Source organism: Pleurodeles waltl, chromosome 8 (genome assembly GCF_031143425.1).
Source record: "Pleurodeles waltl isolate 20211129_DDA chromosome 8, aPleWal1.hap1.20221129, whole genome shotgun sequence".
Classification (NCBI taxonomy): domain Eukaryota; kingdom Metazoa; phylum Chordata; class Amphibia; order Caudata; family Salamandridae; genus Pleurodeles; species Pleurodeles waltl.
The window spans coordinates 1,402,105,194-1,402,123,781 of NC_090447.1; the positions used below are offsets into that span (position 1 = coordinate 1,402,105,194).

The window sequence follows — 18,588 nt, forward strand, 5'->3', positions numbered from 1 at the left end:
GTGGCTGATCACTGCCAGTTTTGACATCTAAGGCATGGAATGACATGCCCATCTCCATCCATTCTCAATCTAACGTTTCCATCATCAAAAGTGAGTTAAAAGCGTATCTATTTAACAAATAATAACTGCTACTCTTTTTGTTTTAATATTAAATAATTTGTCTTCTTCTATGGCAATTATGCAAATGATTCCTTTTATGTTGCATTATATCATTAACATGCATTACTTTATGCAGCAAGAAATGGAGCTTCTTCTGCCTTATCACATAAGTGGTTTTGTGTCGCCGGTAGTTCAATTTGTCAAATTTACTTACAATATCACGTAAAGACATTTGCATCAGTTGCAATTCGATTGAGTATGAAGGTGGTAAAACCTACCTGCAAAATTCTAACTCGCTCCGCAAAAAATGTATTTATTAAAATAGAACTGGCGACAATGCACAATTTAAAGCTGACAGATGGAACTCTCATCTACAGCCTTTTCTTCTGACATATTCAAATGTTGTTTTTGCAGATCTGTTTATATGATACTGCCACCAACAAACTGAAATAGCGGCAAGAACACCAGCAAAACCAAGCTGCATATGTGATGCCAAATGATATGAACCAGTTTCTTTCTAACGTGGTTCTATTTGGAGATAACCATATACTATTGTATAGTCTCAAGTCTAGCTGTAACCTGTTATTCTATTTCCGGTTTAGTATAGTGATGGCAGACCTGGTGCTTGTGATTGGCGGTGGTGCGAGAGAACATGTCCTGTCCTGGAAACTAGCCCAGTCTCCACATGTCAAAAAGGTCTTTGTTGCTCCTGGAAATGCTGGGACTGCAGACAGCGGAAAAATATCAAATTCAGGTTTGTGGGCAAAAGAATGGAAGCAGGATTTTAGAAGAATTAGGCATTTAAAGCAGAGTTGCATTTATTTAGAGAAAGCATTGTTAAAATGTGAAACTGTGAATATGAAATGACGTATGAACCCATAAATACAATGATTTTGAGACTTGTGATCCATATGACATGTGTAAGATGTATTAAACTTAATTTCTTTTATAAACCAAATATTCAAACTATTGTTTTAGCTTTGAGTGTGACTTGTTAGTGTTACCCGAAGTCATTTTAGCTACATAAGGTTAATCTGTCACTTTTATTTCATATATCAGTATATATCTTTGACTGGACCTGACTTGTTTACATGTTGCAGCAATATAGTTGCATCCTGAGATCTCATTCCTCATCCTCACAATATTTCTCTTTCATTCTGCGCATTCGCTGTTTGTTACAAGACTATTGTCAGTTCATTCTGGGCTTAGAGCCCACCCATTCCTTATCATTGGTTGGCTGTATTGTCATTCTCATTTGCTTGCTTCCTATTCGTTAGCTTCTTTGGGCTTTATTTCCCCTTCTTGTGTTTGCCCTACCGCTGGAGGATGACCGAAGGACTTGCGTTTTTCCACTGGTTGCATTTTTTTTGCACCTACCTTTTTTCTTTTTGTTTAAGCACTCCTTAAAAGTGCATAAGCTTTTGAGCTGTTTCCCTCATGTGCTTCACTTCCCTCCGCGTTCCCCCTGTGTCGCTGTCTCTTACACGTATGTCCTGGCCCCCCTCTGCGCTGATATTTCCCCTTCTTCCATGTGTGCTTCTGTGCCCCATGTTGCTCTCATCCCTTCATGTGCTCTCCACACGCGTTCATTCATATGCTTCTCCTCCCGCTCACATTGCTGCCTCCACCCCGCTTTCTCTGATCGCTTTCCAGATCGCCATCCTCATTGTCATTGAAAAAACAAAGTTTAATGATGTTGTCATTACATTGCATCATTTCTGAGGCAGGAGCAAACATGTTTGATGCATGCACATTCCTACTGTGCTTATTTTTTTACTTTTTTTTAATCTTTCCTTCATGCTGTGAAGCATCTGCTTTGTTGCTGTACAGCATGAAAAAAAGATATTTGTAGAGCCAACAGGTCTCTAAAACGAGACCTATTGGCTTTTCAAGTGCCTGTTTGAAAGGTGTGTTGGATGTTCAGAAAACTGGGTGAATAATAAGCAAAATGCTGTTTCTGTATTAAGCTCAGTAGTTTTAGTGAATAAACATTTATTGTATGTATGTGCCCAGCTTGTTCTCACAAGAGAATGGCCCTAAGGGCCAGATGTAGCAATATACGAATTTGCGAATCGGAAAGTGCGAGTCGGTGCGACTCGCAATTTCCGATTCGCAAATTCGTATGCAGAATGGTGTCTCAGACACCTTCTGCGAATCGCAAGGGGGTTGCAGAGACCCACCTCATTACTATTAATGAGGTGGGTCGCAATTTGCGACCCCTTTGCGATTCCCTGCACTCACAGGGATGGTGGCCTGCTGGAGACAGCAGACCTTCATGTCTGTGTCTGCTTTTTCAATAAAGCAGTTTTTTTTTTGCAGCCCGTTTTCCTTAAAGGAAAACGAGTTGCATTACAAAAGGAAAAATGAAACCATTTCATTTCGTTTTTTTCTGAGTAGGCAGTGGTCCATTGGACCACTGCCTGCTCTGAAAAAATATTTTGGGCGACATTCACAAAGGGGAAGGGGTCCCATGGGGACCCTTCCCTTTTGCGAATGAGTTAGCACCCACTTCAAGTGGGTGCTAACTGCAAATTGCTTTGCGACCGCTTTCGCGGTCACAAAGCAATTCTGCATCGCGGTGCGAGTCGCAAATAGGAAGGGAACACCCCTTCCTATTCGCGAGTCGCATTCCCATTTTGCGAGTCGGTACTGAATCGCAAAATGGGAATGTGCATCGCTATGGCCGTTTTGCATGGCGCAAACTGCGATTTTCGCAGTTTGCGCCATGCAAAACGGTTCATACATCTGGCCCAGAGCTTCTGTGCTTTGCCCCATCTTCTTCAAGTACATCTATGATTGTGTAAGCTGCCCCCTTGTTTACACAAGCAATCAAGAGAGAAACTGAGAAACAGGCCACTCCATAGGAGCATACCCGAACCAATCGTGCTCTGTCTGCTCCCAGCAGGCCAGTAAGAAGCTTCTATGTGGCCTATGTTGAATATCCTTGTGAGGTCCTTCCTAGTACCCCCACAATGACTTTTTTGTTTTTTTATGAGAGATATTGTGATTGGTAGAGTTGTGCTTCACAAATGGATTGCTTGCTCTCCGAATTTTTTTTGGTACTGCATTTGCTGTGTTGATGGTTTGGCAGAAAAACATCTAAGGGCATTTTTATGGCAATAGTGGCGCAGAACAGCAAGTTATTTATGAAATTCGGTGCATTCCAGTCTTTTCCCCTGGCGCTGGTCCTGAATTAGCTGCCTAGCGCCAACGTGGGCACACATTGTTTTTGCGCAGGAAGGGTTACCTTCCTGCACAGAAACAATCCATGGAGGCGTTTCTTTTCTTCTATTTGTACTGCAAAATGCAGCACACATAGAAAGAGTAAAAAACGAGGAGAAATAAAGATATTTCTCCTCGTTATGTCTCTTCTCGGGAGGCGTACGATTTTGACGCATTCCCAGGTTTACAAGTCCTTGTAAGTCTGGGAATGTGTCAAAATCTATGGGTGTTGCCTGGGAAAACCCTCTGCAAAGCCCATGGAACAGCCCCTGACGTAGAACAAGGCTACACAGCGACTTGCGCTGCCTTCCCTTACTCCATATCTTTGAGGCCATTCAAAGCCATGCAAAAGTGACGCTCCGGCAGCGCACGCGCTTGTAAATATGCCCCCGGTCTTCATAGTAATCATTTCAATGAGCCTGTGCCTCGCCTTACATCAAAAAAATTTAACTATTCTGTTATCCTTTGCATTTCCTATTACAGTGATTAATAATGTAACCACTGGTTAAAAATGTTTTAGATGAGCAGAGTAAATAAAGATGTTACTTAAGACATATTTTTTGTCCAGAATGCAAGGCACTAAACGAATATTTGGAAAGCAGCAAAATAAAAACCTGTCAACATTTGAAAACAGGAAATGTATATTTGCTTTTTATTTTTTTATCCATGCTTCCATAACTGTTGTAGCTAAGTGGTGACTTAATGTGACACTTCCAGCCACTTAAGGCTCTAGAGCCAACAAATCTTACCAAAATGCTGCTTGCCAAAAGCTCAGGACCAGGTGAAGATGTCTCACATTAGATGGTGGTCATCCATGTGTTACCCTATATTGCACCAGGTCCCCTCCTGAACCGTACATCGCCCACTGCTCCTCTGACACACAACACTCTGGCCCTCATTACAACCCTGGCGGTCGTTGGTAAAGCGGCGGGAAGACCGCCAACAGGCTGAAGGAAAAAAAATGGAATCACGACCGTGGTGGAAACCGCCAACAGAGACAGCCACTTTAACACTCCGACTGCCACGGCGGTACAAACAAACAGCTTGGCGGTCACCGCCAACAGACAGGCGGAAGACAATGTACCGCCCACACTATTATGACAGGCCAATCCGCCGCCTTTTCTGGGGCAGATTCAACGCAAACAAAAACACGGCGGAAACAGGACTTGGAAGGGAAAACTCTCACCTCTACACACCCCACGAGGAACTAGGACGCCATGTAGCCGGAACTCCAAATCCTCCCTGTGATTGTCTACCTGCTCCTCTACCAGGAGCACGACTGACGGTGGCGACGACCACGGTGAGTACTGCACCTACAACACAGGGGAGGGAAAAGAGAGTGCCACACACACACGCAACACGCGAAACCCCCACCCTCACCCACAACAACACACACACAAATACATGCTGAAATGTTACACTTCCCCCCCAAGCCCCCGGAAGAACGCAAGGACAAAAGGAAATAATTTGAACAAATGTAATCAAGAAAAATCCATTACTCAAAAATATATATACACTATTAACAAATATTTACACCAAGAATTCAAGTCCAGGTACTGCACCTATGTAGTCCGTGGACCACTGGGCCCAAAATGCATGGGTGAGGCCCACACAAGATACCTGATACAAATGGAGAGAACAAAGCAGGGGCATCAGGTCGAAATAAAACAAGCACCTCAGGGGGCACCTCAGCCGGATGAGTGCACGACGCCAGCTCCACAAGGCGGCTCCATGCCCATTGATGTATCCTGGGTAGTGCAAAGCCACAGTCTCTCAAGTCTCTCCAGTGGGTGGTTTGCCCACTGCTTTATCCTGGGGAGTGCAAAGCCACAGTCTCTCAAGTCTCTCCAGTGGGTGGGTTGCCCACTGCTTTATCTTGGGGAGTGCAAAGCCACAGTCTCTCAAGTCTCTCCAGTGGGTGGGTTGCCCATTTCTTTATCCTGGGGAGTACAAAGCCACAGTCTCTCAAGTCTCTTCAGTGGGTGGTTGGCCACTGCTTTATCCTGGGGAGTGCAAAGCCATAGTCTCTCAAGTCTCTCCAGTGGGTGGTTTGCCCACTGCTTTATCCTGGGGAGTGCAAAGCCACAGTCTCTGAAGTCTCTCCAGTAGGTGGTTTGCCCACTGCTGCATCCTGGGAAGTGCAAAGCCACAGTCTCTCAAGTGGATAACAGTCTCCACTGGTTCTGTGCCCAGAGTGCTTCATCCTGCCAAGGACTGAGGTAGTGGATGTGATACTCCACTGGTTCTGGAGGGGGCTTTGTGCCCAGAGTGCTTCATCCTGCCCCTGGAACTGACCACCAGCCTCGTACGAATGACCACTGGGGATGGCAGCCATGTCTGCGGTGGTGCCACTGGCTCAGGATGTGGCGTGGCCGCTGGCGGTGCTGGCGGCGGTGTCATGAGCGGCGGTGCTGGTGGCGGGCTCACTGGCCTCGGTGCTGCTGAAGGGCACAGTGTCTGCGGTGCTGGTGAAGGGCTCAGTATCTTGGGTGCTGGTGGCGGTGGCCGTGGCGGTGGTGCATGTGGCGGTGCCGGTGGCGGTCTTGTCCGCCGTGCAGGTTGGCGGCGACTTGCCTTTCTTTTTCAGGCCCTTCCCCACCTTGGATGGTGGCTCAGCTGTCTTGCCACTTCCAACTGTTGTATTGGCTGAGCCCTTGGTTTGCAGGTGCTTTGGCCTTCTCCCTCCGGGATGTGGGCAACTTCTTCTGTTTTGGAGGTGGGGGAATGTCCTTGGCCTCGCTCCTTGGGACACTGGCAGCCCTGCTGCTTGGCGCTCTCCAGAAGCCGGTTACTGCTGGCACCACTGTGCCCGGTGATGTGGTGGCTGAGGTGCTGGGTTGGTACCTGGAAAGGCGAGCCCTAGGGGACAGAAGGGAAGAGGTCAAGTTTTGACAGTAAAAGTTTTTTAGACACACTGGGACGGGTAGATGGAGGGGGTTTGGGAGTGGAGGAAGAGGTACTGGTTGTTGGAGGTGTCCTTTTGCTGACTTTGGGTGAAGGTGCATGGGCTGGAGGCTGTCGTGAGGTGGATGGCTGTTGGGTGGGTGTGTGACTGCGTTTGTGTACTTTGGGAGGAGGGATCACAAAGACGCTGGTAGAGGACACAGGGGATGTGTGAATGGTAGTGGGGGTGGTGAAGGCACGTGAGCAGTGTGTGGTGATGGGCGTGCTGGTGATGGAGGTAGTGGCTGAGGATGTAGTACTTGCAGGTGTGAATGGAGATGTGACAGGGAGGGAGAAGGGAGACGTGGAGGAGGTGGACACAGTGGAGGCAGTGGATGTTGGTATGTGTGCATGGGTATGATGCTTGTGTGAGTGCCTGTGGGATGTGTGGTGCTTATGTTTGCCAGAGCTACCCTTATGTGTTGAGGTGTGTGCAAGCTGGTCTGATGGTACTGGGACACAGGTAAGAAGACATCACTGCCTCCTACATCTGATAAAATTGTTCGACCTCTCATCTGTCTGTCACTTTCACCCAGTGTATGGACCCTAAGTTTTCACTTTCCCTTTCGATTTCACAGATGTGGGGCCCACTGTCTGACCTCTGCTATGTTACCTCATGGACTAGAGCTGTGTGACATAGGTATGTTGACAATAGAATGGACATTGCTGTTTCCCGCAGTTATTGCAAATACACATTTGTGAAAGCACAGACTGACTCCAGATTGTTTTGTGGTTCAAGGGTGTTTATTTAAGTGCTAAATAGTGGAGAGGGTTGTAAAATGGTCAGGGGTGATGGTGGAGGAATGCCCATGGCAGAGTCCAGTCTATTGGTCTCACAGGTGCATTGTCCAAAGGGGCATAGGAAGTGGAGCTAGGGCAGTTTAAGGATGGACAGGGTGACAAAGTGGGACAGAAGGATGACATTCAGGGTGGTCTCATTTCTTGGCGGGGGTCTTGGCATTGTTCTCTGTCTTTGTCCTGGATCTCAGGGACCGCTTGCGGGGTGGTTCTCCATCTGCAGGGGGTGGGGTGCTGGTGTCGTGGTCCTGTGGCGGTGCCTCCTGTTCACTAGCGCCGGCAGAGGTGGTGGGCAGTTCATCGTCCAGGCTAGTGTCAGGGGCCCCTTGTTGTGCCACAGTGTCCCTCCTGGTGTTCACGAGGTCCTTCAGCACCCCTACAATGGTGCCCAGGGTGGTATTGATGGATTTGAGTTCCTTCCTGAACCCCAAATACTATTCCTCCTGCAGCCGCTGGGTCTCCTGAAAGTTGGCCAGTACCGTTGCCATCGTCTCCTGGGAATGATGGTACGCTCCCATGATGTTGGAGAGGGCCTCGTGGAGAGTGGGTTCCCTGGGCCTGTCCTACCCCTGTCGCACAGCAGGCCTCCCAGTTCCCCGGTTTTCCTGGGCCTCTGCCCCCTGAACCGTGTGCCCACTGCCACTGCCCCAGGTCCCTGCTGTTCTTGGGGTGGTGGGTTAGCCTGGGTTCCCTGTAGTGGTGGACACACTGCTGCTTGACAGAGGTATGGGCCCGCTGGGTGGGTGCTGTGCTGGTGTTTCCTGAGGGGGGAGGCCCTGTGGTGGCCTGTGACTGTGTCAGGGGAACCAACTGTCCCGAGGTCCCAGATGGGCCGGGCTGGTCATCTAGATCCAGTTGGACAGAGCTGCTGTCATCACTGTGGGCCTCTTCTGTGAGTGGAGTGGACATGTCTGGAACCTCCTGTGCGGTGACGTTGGGTAGGGGTCCTGCAGGGGTGTAAAGGCATGATTATTGCATCTGTGTGTGCCATCGTGTGCAGTGAGTGGGTGACTCTGTACCCCAGTGCTTACATTCTTGGGTAGGATCTTGTGTGTTAATTGTTTAGGGGTCTGTGTGGGTATGTGTAGTGGACATGCATTGGTGATGGGTGTCCATGCTTTGTTGTTGCATGCAGGGCTTGGTGTTGGGATGTGTGGTTTGTGATAGTGGGACATATGTGAGGAGTTAGAGTAATGGGGGTGAGGGCGAGGGTGGGGGTATGTGATAGCATGCAGGTAGGGTGGGGGATGAAGTACTTAAGATTTGACTTACCAGAGTCCATTCCTCCAGCTACTCCTGCGAGGCCCTCAGGATGCAGTATAGCCAAGACCTGCTCCTCCCATGTTGTTAGTTGTAGGGGAGGAGGTGGGGGTCCGCCGCCAGTCCTCTGAACCGCAATGTGGTGTCTTGAGACCACGGAACGCACCTTCCCCCGTAGGTCGTTCCACCTCTTCCTGATGTCATCCCGTGTTCTTGGGTGCTGTCCCACTGCGTTGACCCTATCCACGATTCTGCGCCATAGCTCCATCTTCCTAGCTATGGTGGTGTGCTGCATCTGTGATCCTAATAGCTGTGGCTTTACCCGGATGATTTCCTCCACCATGACCCTGAGCTCCTCCTCAGAAAACCTGGGGTGTCTTTACGGTGCCATGGGGTGGTGTGGGTGATGTGTGAGGTGGTGTGTGTTGTGATGTGTGGGGTGATGTTTAGGGGTGTGTAGTGTTTTGTGCGTGGATGTGTATGTGTGATGGTGTTGTGTGCCTCTGTATGCTGGTGTGGTCTTTACTTTGCTGTCTCTCTGCTTCTGCCAAATTTTTGGTTGTAAGGGTTTGTGGGTTATGTGGGTGTGTGTTTTATATTGTATTGGGTGTGTGGGAATGGTGTGTGTATGTGTATCAGGTGTGTGTATTTGAAATTGTCCAATGTGGTAGGGTTTTGTAAATGTGTGTGTATTCTGAGCGTGGCGGTGTGTACCGCCAATGGAATACCGCGGTTGAAAGACCGCCGCGTGGATTCGTGGGTCGTGATAGTGTGGGCGTATTCCTGTTGGCGTGACGGTGGAGGTTTTGTTATCGCCAGTTTATCACTGACCTTTGGTGTGGCGGACTTGTGTGGGTGTCTAGATTTTTGCAGATTCTGAGCTGTGGGTTGTAACAGCTGTAGCGGATTTCCGCTGCGGTGTGTTGGCGGTCTTCTGCACGGCGGTAAGCGGGATTTACCGCCAATGTTGTAATGAGGGCCTCTGTTCCTGTGAAGAGCATCACATAAGGCTATCCTGAGGTGCATCATTATTGGTTTACTGGTGCTCATCACCCCTTAGCCCCGCTACACCTGGTAATGTGCGATGTGTCTGATTTGTTGATCTGAGAGCATATCTGTCTCTATGCTTGACAAAAGAAGTGTGTATAACTGTATTGGCATGTGTGCATTTTTTTAAGCGAGCATGTGTACCTGCACGTTACCTGCTTCTTCCAGCATGCACTGTACGATAGCCAATGCTTGTTGTTTATTCGTTCCAAGAGGCTCCTTGTTATATCTGAAATCTTCAATAAGCCGTAACATTTTAGTCCACAGCTCTTTACGCATTGCAGCGTCACTTTTCTTGCTCTAAGCACGTGTCCATAGTTTATGCATGGAGAGTGCTTTTGGCTAAAATCTGGAAGGGGCGATGAGCGAGTGGTACAAGGCACGTCTCCTCTGTCTTGCTTGCCTCAGTTATTAAGAATGTGGAAACGACTGTGAAGACGAATACTAGAACTTGGCATAATGACGATTCCGAGTATGTCTTCAGGACACCACTTCTCCTTCTGCCTTCCTAGTTTCAGTCTTCCTCACATACGCAATGACTGTGCCGAGGAAGACTGGAGCTTAGAGTAATGAAGATTACTGGAAAGTAAACGGTACAGCATCATTTAATCACCAATTCGCCACCAGAGGTTGCAGAGATGCATGAACGGCTATCAAAAGCATGCAAGGTCAAGAACACTTTCAAACCTCCAGGCTGCAAGGTGTGGAGCTGTCCTCATCGAAAACCAACCCTGCGCTGCAGTTCACGCTGCAATTTGTTTAGGTCAGGCCTAATTGTCTGGCTAAGGTTTTCCCAAAAAATACATACATGTAATGATGAGACTATCAATCAATATTCTTTCACTAATGATCTGTTTTAATGTCACTCAAAAAGTGACATTGCCACTACAGCACAAAGTATATGTGAATGGCCCTGCACACTACAGCCACTTGATTGAGTCACTGCATTTTGCCCCTGCACATGTATACCCATACCTAACAAGTAGTGCCCTGAAACCAGAACACTTGTACATCCCAGTGATTAGTAGGGTGTCAGCAACTATCTCCATAACACTTGAAACATTTATTGCAGGTTGCAATATTGACTCATCAATATTAAACAGCTTTCGTATATTTATTTATCCTTTAGAGTACCAAGACATTCTAGTAGAAAAGCGTATATGCACATTTCTAGGCTGAAGTCAGACCCCTCAGCTTTCTGATTGACATTTTAAACAACTGTACCTTACTTGTGAGGAAAGAGTAGTAACAACTTGAGTAACTGCTTCAGCTTATCAGCCCTTGAACTTTCCCAAACACTGGTGTTGCAGTTACAGGTATTCATTGTGTGGAACAGTCCTAGGATGTTAAATCACCAGGTATAGTTGTGCAGTTGTCATCCTCCTTTGGGGTGCACATCCTGGGGCTGCATGAACTAACATTAGTAATACCGATTTCCTAATTGCGATTATCTCCGAATCACAATTAGGAAATCAGTATTCCTAATCCATGAAACTCTTCATTTTCATTGGCGATTCCTATTAGTTTGTAAATAGACCGACCTCATGCATATTAATGAGGTATGGTACAATTTGCAACCCATTAGGAATCACAGGCGTAACAGAGAGGGTGGCCTGCTGGGATCAGCAGACCACAGTGTCTATGATTGCTTTTCAATAAAGCAATCTTTATTTATTTTTTAAAGTAGCCTGTTTTCCTTAAAGGAAAATGGGACATGGTTAAAAAAAAAGATGAAACTTTGCGGTTTCATTTTATAATGGTAGGCAGTGGTCTGTGGGGCCACTGCCCGCTCTTGAAAATATTATTATTTACATTCTCAAATGTGAATGGGTTACCACCAGTTCTAAACTGGGGGTAAAATATCACTGTTTGCAACTGGAATTCAGTCGCAGACCAGTAATACATAACATACCGATTCAATGTTTGGAAGGGACACCCTATACACACCCCTTCCAAATACCAAATCGTAAATGCGATTCTGTAGCAAGTTACCAAAATGTTTTTTACCCTTTGTACATTAGAAAAAAAAATTTTCTGGTTATAAACAGCCCAATTCTGGGAATTGGGCCATTTGCGACCAGAATAAAACTTTGTTCATCTGGCCTCTAGTACCTAAAAAAAAAAAAGGGAAATGTTTAAGGGTGGAAGTCGGTCCATGGCAATGTTAACTTTCAGAAGTTATTATGTTTGTTGACTGTAAATTTTTTGAGGATAACTCTGGCCTAGGTGCAAAACAGTCCTGTATGTATTTTCTCAAGACATCAACCTTGTGTGGCTTTTATATACCTCACTCTTCCAAAGTGAAAGTATACTCCCAGGAAGGGCTACGATGCCTTTTTACTGTTCTCTGAGGACCTCGTTTGGAAGTATATTGCAATAAGCTTTACATCTCCATTTCACTCTTCAGTGATGACCTGTGTTGGTACTATAGTACAACTGCAGCTTTCCATCTCCATTGCACTCTTCTGTGAGGATCTCTGGTGGTAGTATAGTACAACTGCAGCTTTCCATCTCCATTGTACTCTTCTGTGAGGACCTCTGTTGGAAGTTGAGTACAATATGTTTTGCATCTACAATGTACTCTTCTGTGATGACCTTTGTTGGTAGCATAGCACAACCACAACTTTTCATCTACATTGCACTCTTCTGTGGGGACCTCAGTTAGTAACATAGTGTAACTGCAGCTTTCCATCTTCATTGCACTCTTCTGTGAGGTCTTCTGTTGGCAGTCCAGCATAACATCAGCTTTCCATCTTCATTGCACTCTTCTGTGAGGATCTCTGGTGGTAGTATAGTGCAACTGCAGCTTTCCATCTCTATTGCACTATTCTGTGAGGACCTCTGTCGGTAGTAAAGTAAAATATGCTTAGCATCTACAATGTACTTTTTTGTGACGATGTCTGTTAGTAGTATAACACAATCACAGCTTTTCATCTCCTACGCACTCTTCTCTGCGGACCTCTCGTGGTAGTCCAGGGCAACTGCAGTTTTCCATCTCTGTTTCACTGTTCTAAGAGAAACCTGGTTGGTAGTATAGCGCAATAGCAGCTTTCCTTTTCCGTCTTCATTTTACTCTTCTGTGAGGACCTCTGTTGGTAGTATAGTGCAACTGCAGCTTTCATTCTCCATTGTACTCTTCTGAGTGTCCTCTGTTGGTATTATAGCGTAACTGCAGCTTTCCATATCTATTGCACTCTTCTGTGAAAACCTCTGTTGATAGTACAGTACAGCTGTAACTTTCCATCTCCATCTCCATTGTTCTCTTCTGTTAGGACCTCTGTCGGTAGTAGAGTACAATATGTTTAGCATCTACAATATACTCGTCTGTGATGACGTCTGTTGGTAGTATAACACAATCACAGCTTTTCATCACTTTTACACTCTTCTGTGAGGACCTTTGTTGGCAGTATAGTGCAACAGCAGCTTTCCATCCCTATTGTACTCTTGTGTGGCCTCTGTTGATATTATTGCATAACTGCAGCTTTCCATCTCCTTTGTACTCTTCTGTGAGGACCTCTGTTGGTAGTAGAGTACAATATGTTTAGCATCTACAATGTACTCGTCTGTGATGACGTCTGTTGGTAGTGTAACACAATCACAGCTTTTCATCTCCTTTGCACTCTTCTGTGAGGACCTTTGTTAGTAGTAGAGTACAATATGTTTTGCATCTACAATGTACTTGTGAGGGCCACTGTTGGTAGAATATTGCAACTACAGCTTTCCATCTCCATTGCACTCTTCTGTGAGGACCACTGTTGTTAACATAGTGCAACTGTAGCTTTCTGTCTCCATTGCACTTTTCTGTGGGGACCTGTTACTAGTATAGCCCAACTGCAGCTTTCCATCTCCACTGCACTCTTCTCTGCAGACCTCTGTTGGTAGTCCAGGGCAACTGCAGTTTTCCATCTCTTTTGCACTGTTCTATAAGAAGCTTGGTTGGTAGTATAGCACAATATCAGCTTTCAATTTCCGTCTTCATTGTACTCTTCTGTGAGGACCTCTGTTGATAGTAGAGTGCAATATGTTTTGCACCTACAAAGTTTTCTTCTGTGATGATCTCCATTGGTAGTATAACACAATTATAGCTTTCCATCTCCACTGTACCATTCTGTGAGGACTGTTGTTAAATTAGTGCAACTGTAGCTTTCCATCTCCATTGTATGTTTCTGTGAGGGCCTCTGTTGTTAGTCTAGCATAACTGCAGTTTTCAATCTCCATTGCAGTCTTCTTTGAGGACCTCTGTTGGTAGTGTAGTGAAATGCAGCTTTCAAACTCCATCTTCATTGTAATCATCTCTGAGGACCACTGTTGAAAGTATAGCAAAGCTGCAGCTTTCTATCTCAATTGCTCTCTTATATGAAGACCTATGTTTGTAGTATGAAAATTCAGTATTCAAGCATGCTTATATTCTACTCTGAAGACACTCTTTGAAGTGCAGTGCACGTTTTCCTACTACATTGCCCTCATCTAAGGCTGAGGAAAACTTGGACCTAGATGCAGGCCAGTGCAGTATGTAATTTCTCATGATGTCAGCTTTGTCAGTTCCTTTGTTTTGTGTGGTGCATTTATGGTTTTGCTTTTACATAGAAAAAATATGGAAGTTGCATAACTCACCCTTCCAAAGCCCACGTATGAATATTCCTGTGTATAGGTAGGTATTAATAAAACAATGCAGGGAAAAAAAGTTGAACTGGATGAACCATCAAGTATTCACCCAGGAAGAGCAGTGACACTCAGAACGTGCTGTCAAGCTCTGATTTTTATGCCTGTTGTTGGACCTGCCCATTTTTGCACAGTTATCCCCAAACTTTTTGCCTTCTTCCTCCTATTGTTTCTGACTTATTTTGGTTGGCTTTAGGACTGTGGGCACTTTACCACTGCTAACCAGTGCTAAAGTACATATACTCTGTTTAAATTGTATTGGTGATTGGTTTATCCATGATTATCATATTTGATTTACTAGTAGGTCCCTAGTAAAGTGCACTATATGTGCCCAGTGCCTGTAAATCAAATGCTACTCGTGGCCCTGCAGCACTGATTGTGCCACCCACATTAGTAGCCCTGTAAACATGGCTCAGACCTGCCCCTGCAGTGTCTGTGTGTGCAGTTTTAAACTGCTATTTTGACCTGGCAGGTGCACCCACTTGCCAGGCCCAAATCTTCCTTTTTACTACAAATAAGTCACCCATAAAGTAGGCCCAGGGAAGCCCCATAGGCATGGTGCAGTGTATTTAAAAGGTAGGCCTTGTATTGGTGTGTTTTACATGTCCTGATAGTGAAATACTGTTAAACTTGTTTTTCGGTATTAGAAGGCCAATCTCTCCCGTAGGGTAACATGAGGATCACCTTGACATAACTTTTAATGTTTAATTTCCCATTGGGAGCAGATAGAAATATGGAGTTTGGGGTCTATGAACTTACAATGTAAAAATACATATTTTTCTGAAGTTGGTGTTTGAATTGTAAGTTTGAAAATGGCACTTTTAGAAAGTGGGCATTTTCTTGCTTAACCATTCTGTGCCTATGCCTGTCTGCTGAATACACATCTGGGTCAGGATGACAGTTGGGCTGTTTGTGTATTTACTCTAGACAGTCACACAAAGAGAGCTGAGGTGTGCCCTGCTTATCCTGATGGCCCATTACCAGGCTGATCGGCCTTCCTGAGCTAGAGTGGTGGGAGTAGCTGACACCTGCACCTGAATAGGGCTGTGCGTGTCCTCACACAAAGCAGTTTCCATTCCCCTGGAGTGTGTCCGGGGCCAGGGCAGGGAAAGGCAGGGTCTTGTGCACAACAAAGACTCATCTTTGAAGTTTGCCTACTTCAAAGACAGAAATGGGTATAAGTACTGGACCACTGACACCACATAGTTAGAATCCTTCTGGACTGAGGACATTCTGCCAGGAAGAAGAGCTGGATTCTGTAGGAGGAACTGCCACTCTTCCTGTTGCTTTGATGTGCTGTCCTGCTGCTTGCTGCTTCCGTCCGTCGAAGGAAAGGACTGGACTTTGCTTTCTACATCCTGCTTCCAAAGGTTCTTGGACTGAGCTTGCCTCCTGTTAAGAAGTCTCAGGGACCTCAAAGAGTTCGCCTGCAAGAGCCTGGGCTCTCTTGCTGAGAGTCCTGACTTGTCAAGTGGTGCCAAAATCGAGTTCCTGAGCCCTTTGGAGTGAGTTCTGGTGTAACCAAGAAGAAACTAAACATGTCGACTCCAGAGTGACTTTGGAACCGACACCGCTGTCTGACTCCACACTGGTGCCTGCACCGGATCCGTGGTCCCCACTGGCTGCAAAGGGGCAAGCACAATATTTACCACACTGAATTCTGATGCAAGCACTGTTACACATGAAACATAATACCATACATTCTCATTTTTTTATTGTATTGCCATGTAAAAGAGTCAAGGCCAGATCTATTGGCTTTGCCAATGCTTGTTTCTTTTTTTGTAGTTTTATATAGCACAATCTTGGCCCAAGAGCACTTTACGTGTGGGATTACAATATACCAGGTCAGATTCATTTTGTTCTGAGCCACAGGGAGATTACGTGATTTGTCCAGAATTACAGGATGTTGAGCTCACAGCAAGACTCAAACTGGTTCCCAATTCTAAAGTTGGAAGCTCTGACCATTAGGCCATATCTCTTTCCTGTTCTTCTTCAGTCACCACCAGTCACTAAATGAGAGATTGTAGCCACCTGAGCTGATGTTCAAGAAGGTCTTTCGCTCGGTCATTTGAAAGCAGAACTGCTCTGCGTTGATTAGATGGTCGGCAATTGCTGTCAGGGCACCTTCAAATGTAGGGGATCAAACAAACTCCTCCCACCTCCTTATGGGATGGCCTTGGCTCACAACTCTTTGTGTCAACAGCATGATGCCCAAACTACAGTTCGTGTGTGACAGATGAAATAGATTATTGGATAAATAAGATTATGATTAAACTTAAGACCACCTTAGAGACACAATGATCCTATAACCAGATGTGCTGTGAAGTAGTTAAATGGCAAAGGTGCAAAAGAAAAGTAATTTTAAATAAAGCAACTTTTTATTCAAAGTAAATGCTTAATTCCTCCTATCTTGTTCTGAATTCCACTCTATGTTGACTTTTATAGTCAAAAGCTTGTTTTATTGCCAATTAGTTTGCATTGACAATTTTCCTGATGAAAGGTTGATCTGGTTACCCAAAAGGTGAAGAGAAGTTATAAGATGAGAGTTGACAATACTGTTTAGGCTGGCAAGTTTCTTTCTACTCTAGTAGTCACGTATGGGCATCCAAGCGCTCATTAAGCTAGGTTGTATGAGTGTAATTAAACATACTCATAGCATTTTGTATAGTACTAAAATTGAATGTTGTACGGTAAAGAGATAAGTCAAAATTAGAGTTAAAGAAGCATTCTAAACACAATGTATGATAGTAACTACACCTCATATAGGCTAAACGTAAGGCCCTGATTGTTTTGTGAATCAATCTGTTTGTATTCATTTATTTGGTATGTTTATATTTCGAAAGTAACAATATACAATAGTAAACAGGTTGGTACAAAAGAACTGATCTTTTGAGGGTTACATAAACTGGAGAGAGGAAGAGGAAAGGGGTTTTTATTTGGGTGGTGCTGGTAGATACATATATACCATAGGCACTTTGCATGCCTCTCATCAATGGCAATGGGCTGGTCACTTTAGTAAAGTGGGTTCATGGAGTCCACCTTCTATAAGGAACTGATGGACCTAGGTGCATTCTGAAAGAGCAGAACTAGAATAGATTCTCTAAGGATGTTACATCAAGGGAAGTGCTCATCTGCTAAGTGTAGTGAGCCGGCCAGAAAGTATAGGCTGACTTTGCAGACAAGATAGAGCAGATAAAAACAAAATCATTGAGATACATCTGATAGAGGAGTGATAGGGAAGAGGCAGGCAAACTGTGCATTTAGGGGCATATTTAGGAGCCCTAGTGCCATCAAACGCCCCATTAGCGTAATTTTTTACGCTAATGTGGCGTTAGAAGGCCAAAAACACTGCGCCATATTTACAAAGTGGTGCAATGTATGCATTGCACCACTTTGTAACCCTTTGCGCTACATTATGCCTGTCCCAGGCAGATATGCAAAAGGGGCATCCCCCGTTAGGGAGGGGCAAAAAAATTTCACAAACAAATCTCAGATTTCTTTGCATCATTTTGTTCAGCACTTTTAACACCTGCTCAGAAAGTTAAAAGGCGGCCATTGGTTATAGTGGGCCTTTGAGTGCTTTGCAGGATTAGCATCAAAGTTTTTGATGCTAATCCTGCAAAGTGCATGACTGGCATCAAAAATTCTGACGCTAGTCCTCTAACTACTGCCATGGTACGCCGTATTTTAAATACAACGCACACAGGGTGACGTTAGGGTGGCGCAAAGGAACGCAAGAAAAGATTCTTAAATATGCCCCTCAGTTTCTCTTCTAACAGTTTCTTATTCATGTTAATTCTTCTGTTAATAGTACCAGTTTATTTTTCGTTTTTCTTTTAATAGCGTCTCCTTCTTTTGTGCTTTTTAGCTGTGTCCATCAGCAATCGGGCCATTCTCACCCAGTTCTGCAAGGATCATAACATTGGTCTTGTGGTGGTTGGACCAGAAGAGCCACTTGCTGCTGGTAAAGTTCATATTATCTATTTTCTTTTGCTCCTTTGATTAGCGTAAAGTTGGACATTTAAAACTGAGAACAGTCACATACATTTTGAGGTGCACTAGATTAAATACAATATTAAGTAAGAAAGTCTGCTGTAGTGCAGCTGTGGGAGGCACACTTTTTTGTGGGTCTGGTTGGCGATAATCTGTACAAGGCTGAGCACATATGGCGTGTCACACACTAGTTCAAGTGCTTGCATTCTGCTTTGGGTGCACAGAAAACCTCCAACATATATCTCGTAAAGAGATACAGAGCCTCACTTCGGTACTTTTTTACTTACTCTGCTTCTAACCTAGACTGCTCTAGTGGCTCCCACCCACCAGTGAAGTAACACATCTCTCTCCATCCTAAAAGTATGCTAGGTCTGTGTCACACCCCTCTTCTAGCAAGCAGATGCAAGGCAGGAGATAATTTCCCTTAATCCCCCTCCCAGCTCCAGTTAGGTGTCGGGCTGTGCTGATGGTCTATAACAGCAGTTCCCAACCTTTTGACTTCTGTGGAACCCCATTTTATCATTACTGGAACCCGGGAACCCCTACTGAATCATTATTGGAATA

General features: G+C 45.2%; 1 protein-coding gene across 1 annotated transcript in view; it reads left to right on the forward strand.

Moving 5' to 3' along the window:
• The first annotated feature begins 708 nt into the window (after positions 1-708).
• The window catches only part of LOC138249601 (trifunctional purine biosynthetic protein adenosine-3-like), a 249,449-nt gene continuing 231,569 nt past the window's right edge, over positions 709-18,588 (forward strand). Inside the window, exons 1-2 of the mRNA XM_069203543.1 lie at positions 709-853; positions 17,900-17,995. Of these exons, the coding sequence (XP_069059644.1) occupies positions 709-853; positions 17,900-17,995 (241 nt within the window). The remainder of the gene's footprint in view (positions 854-17,899; positions 17,996-18,588) is intronic.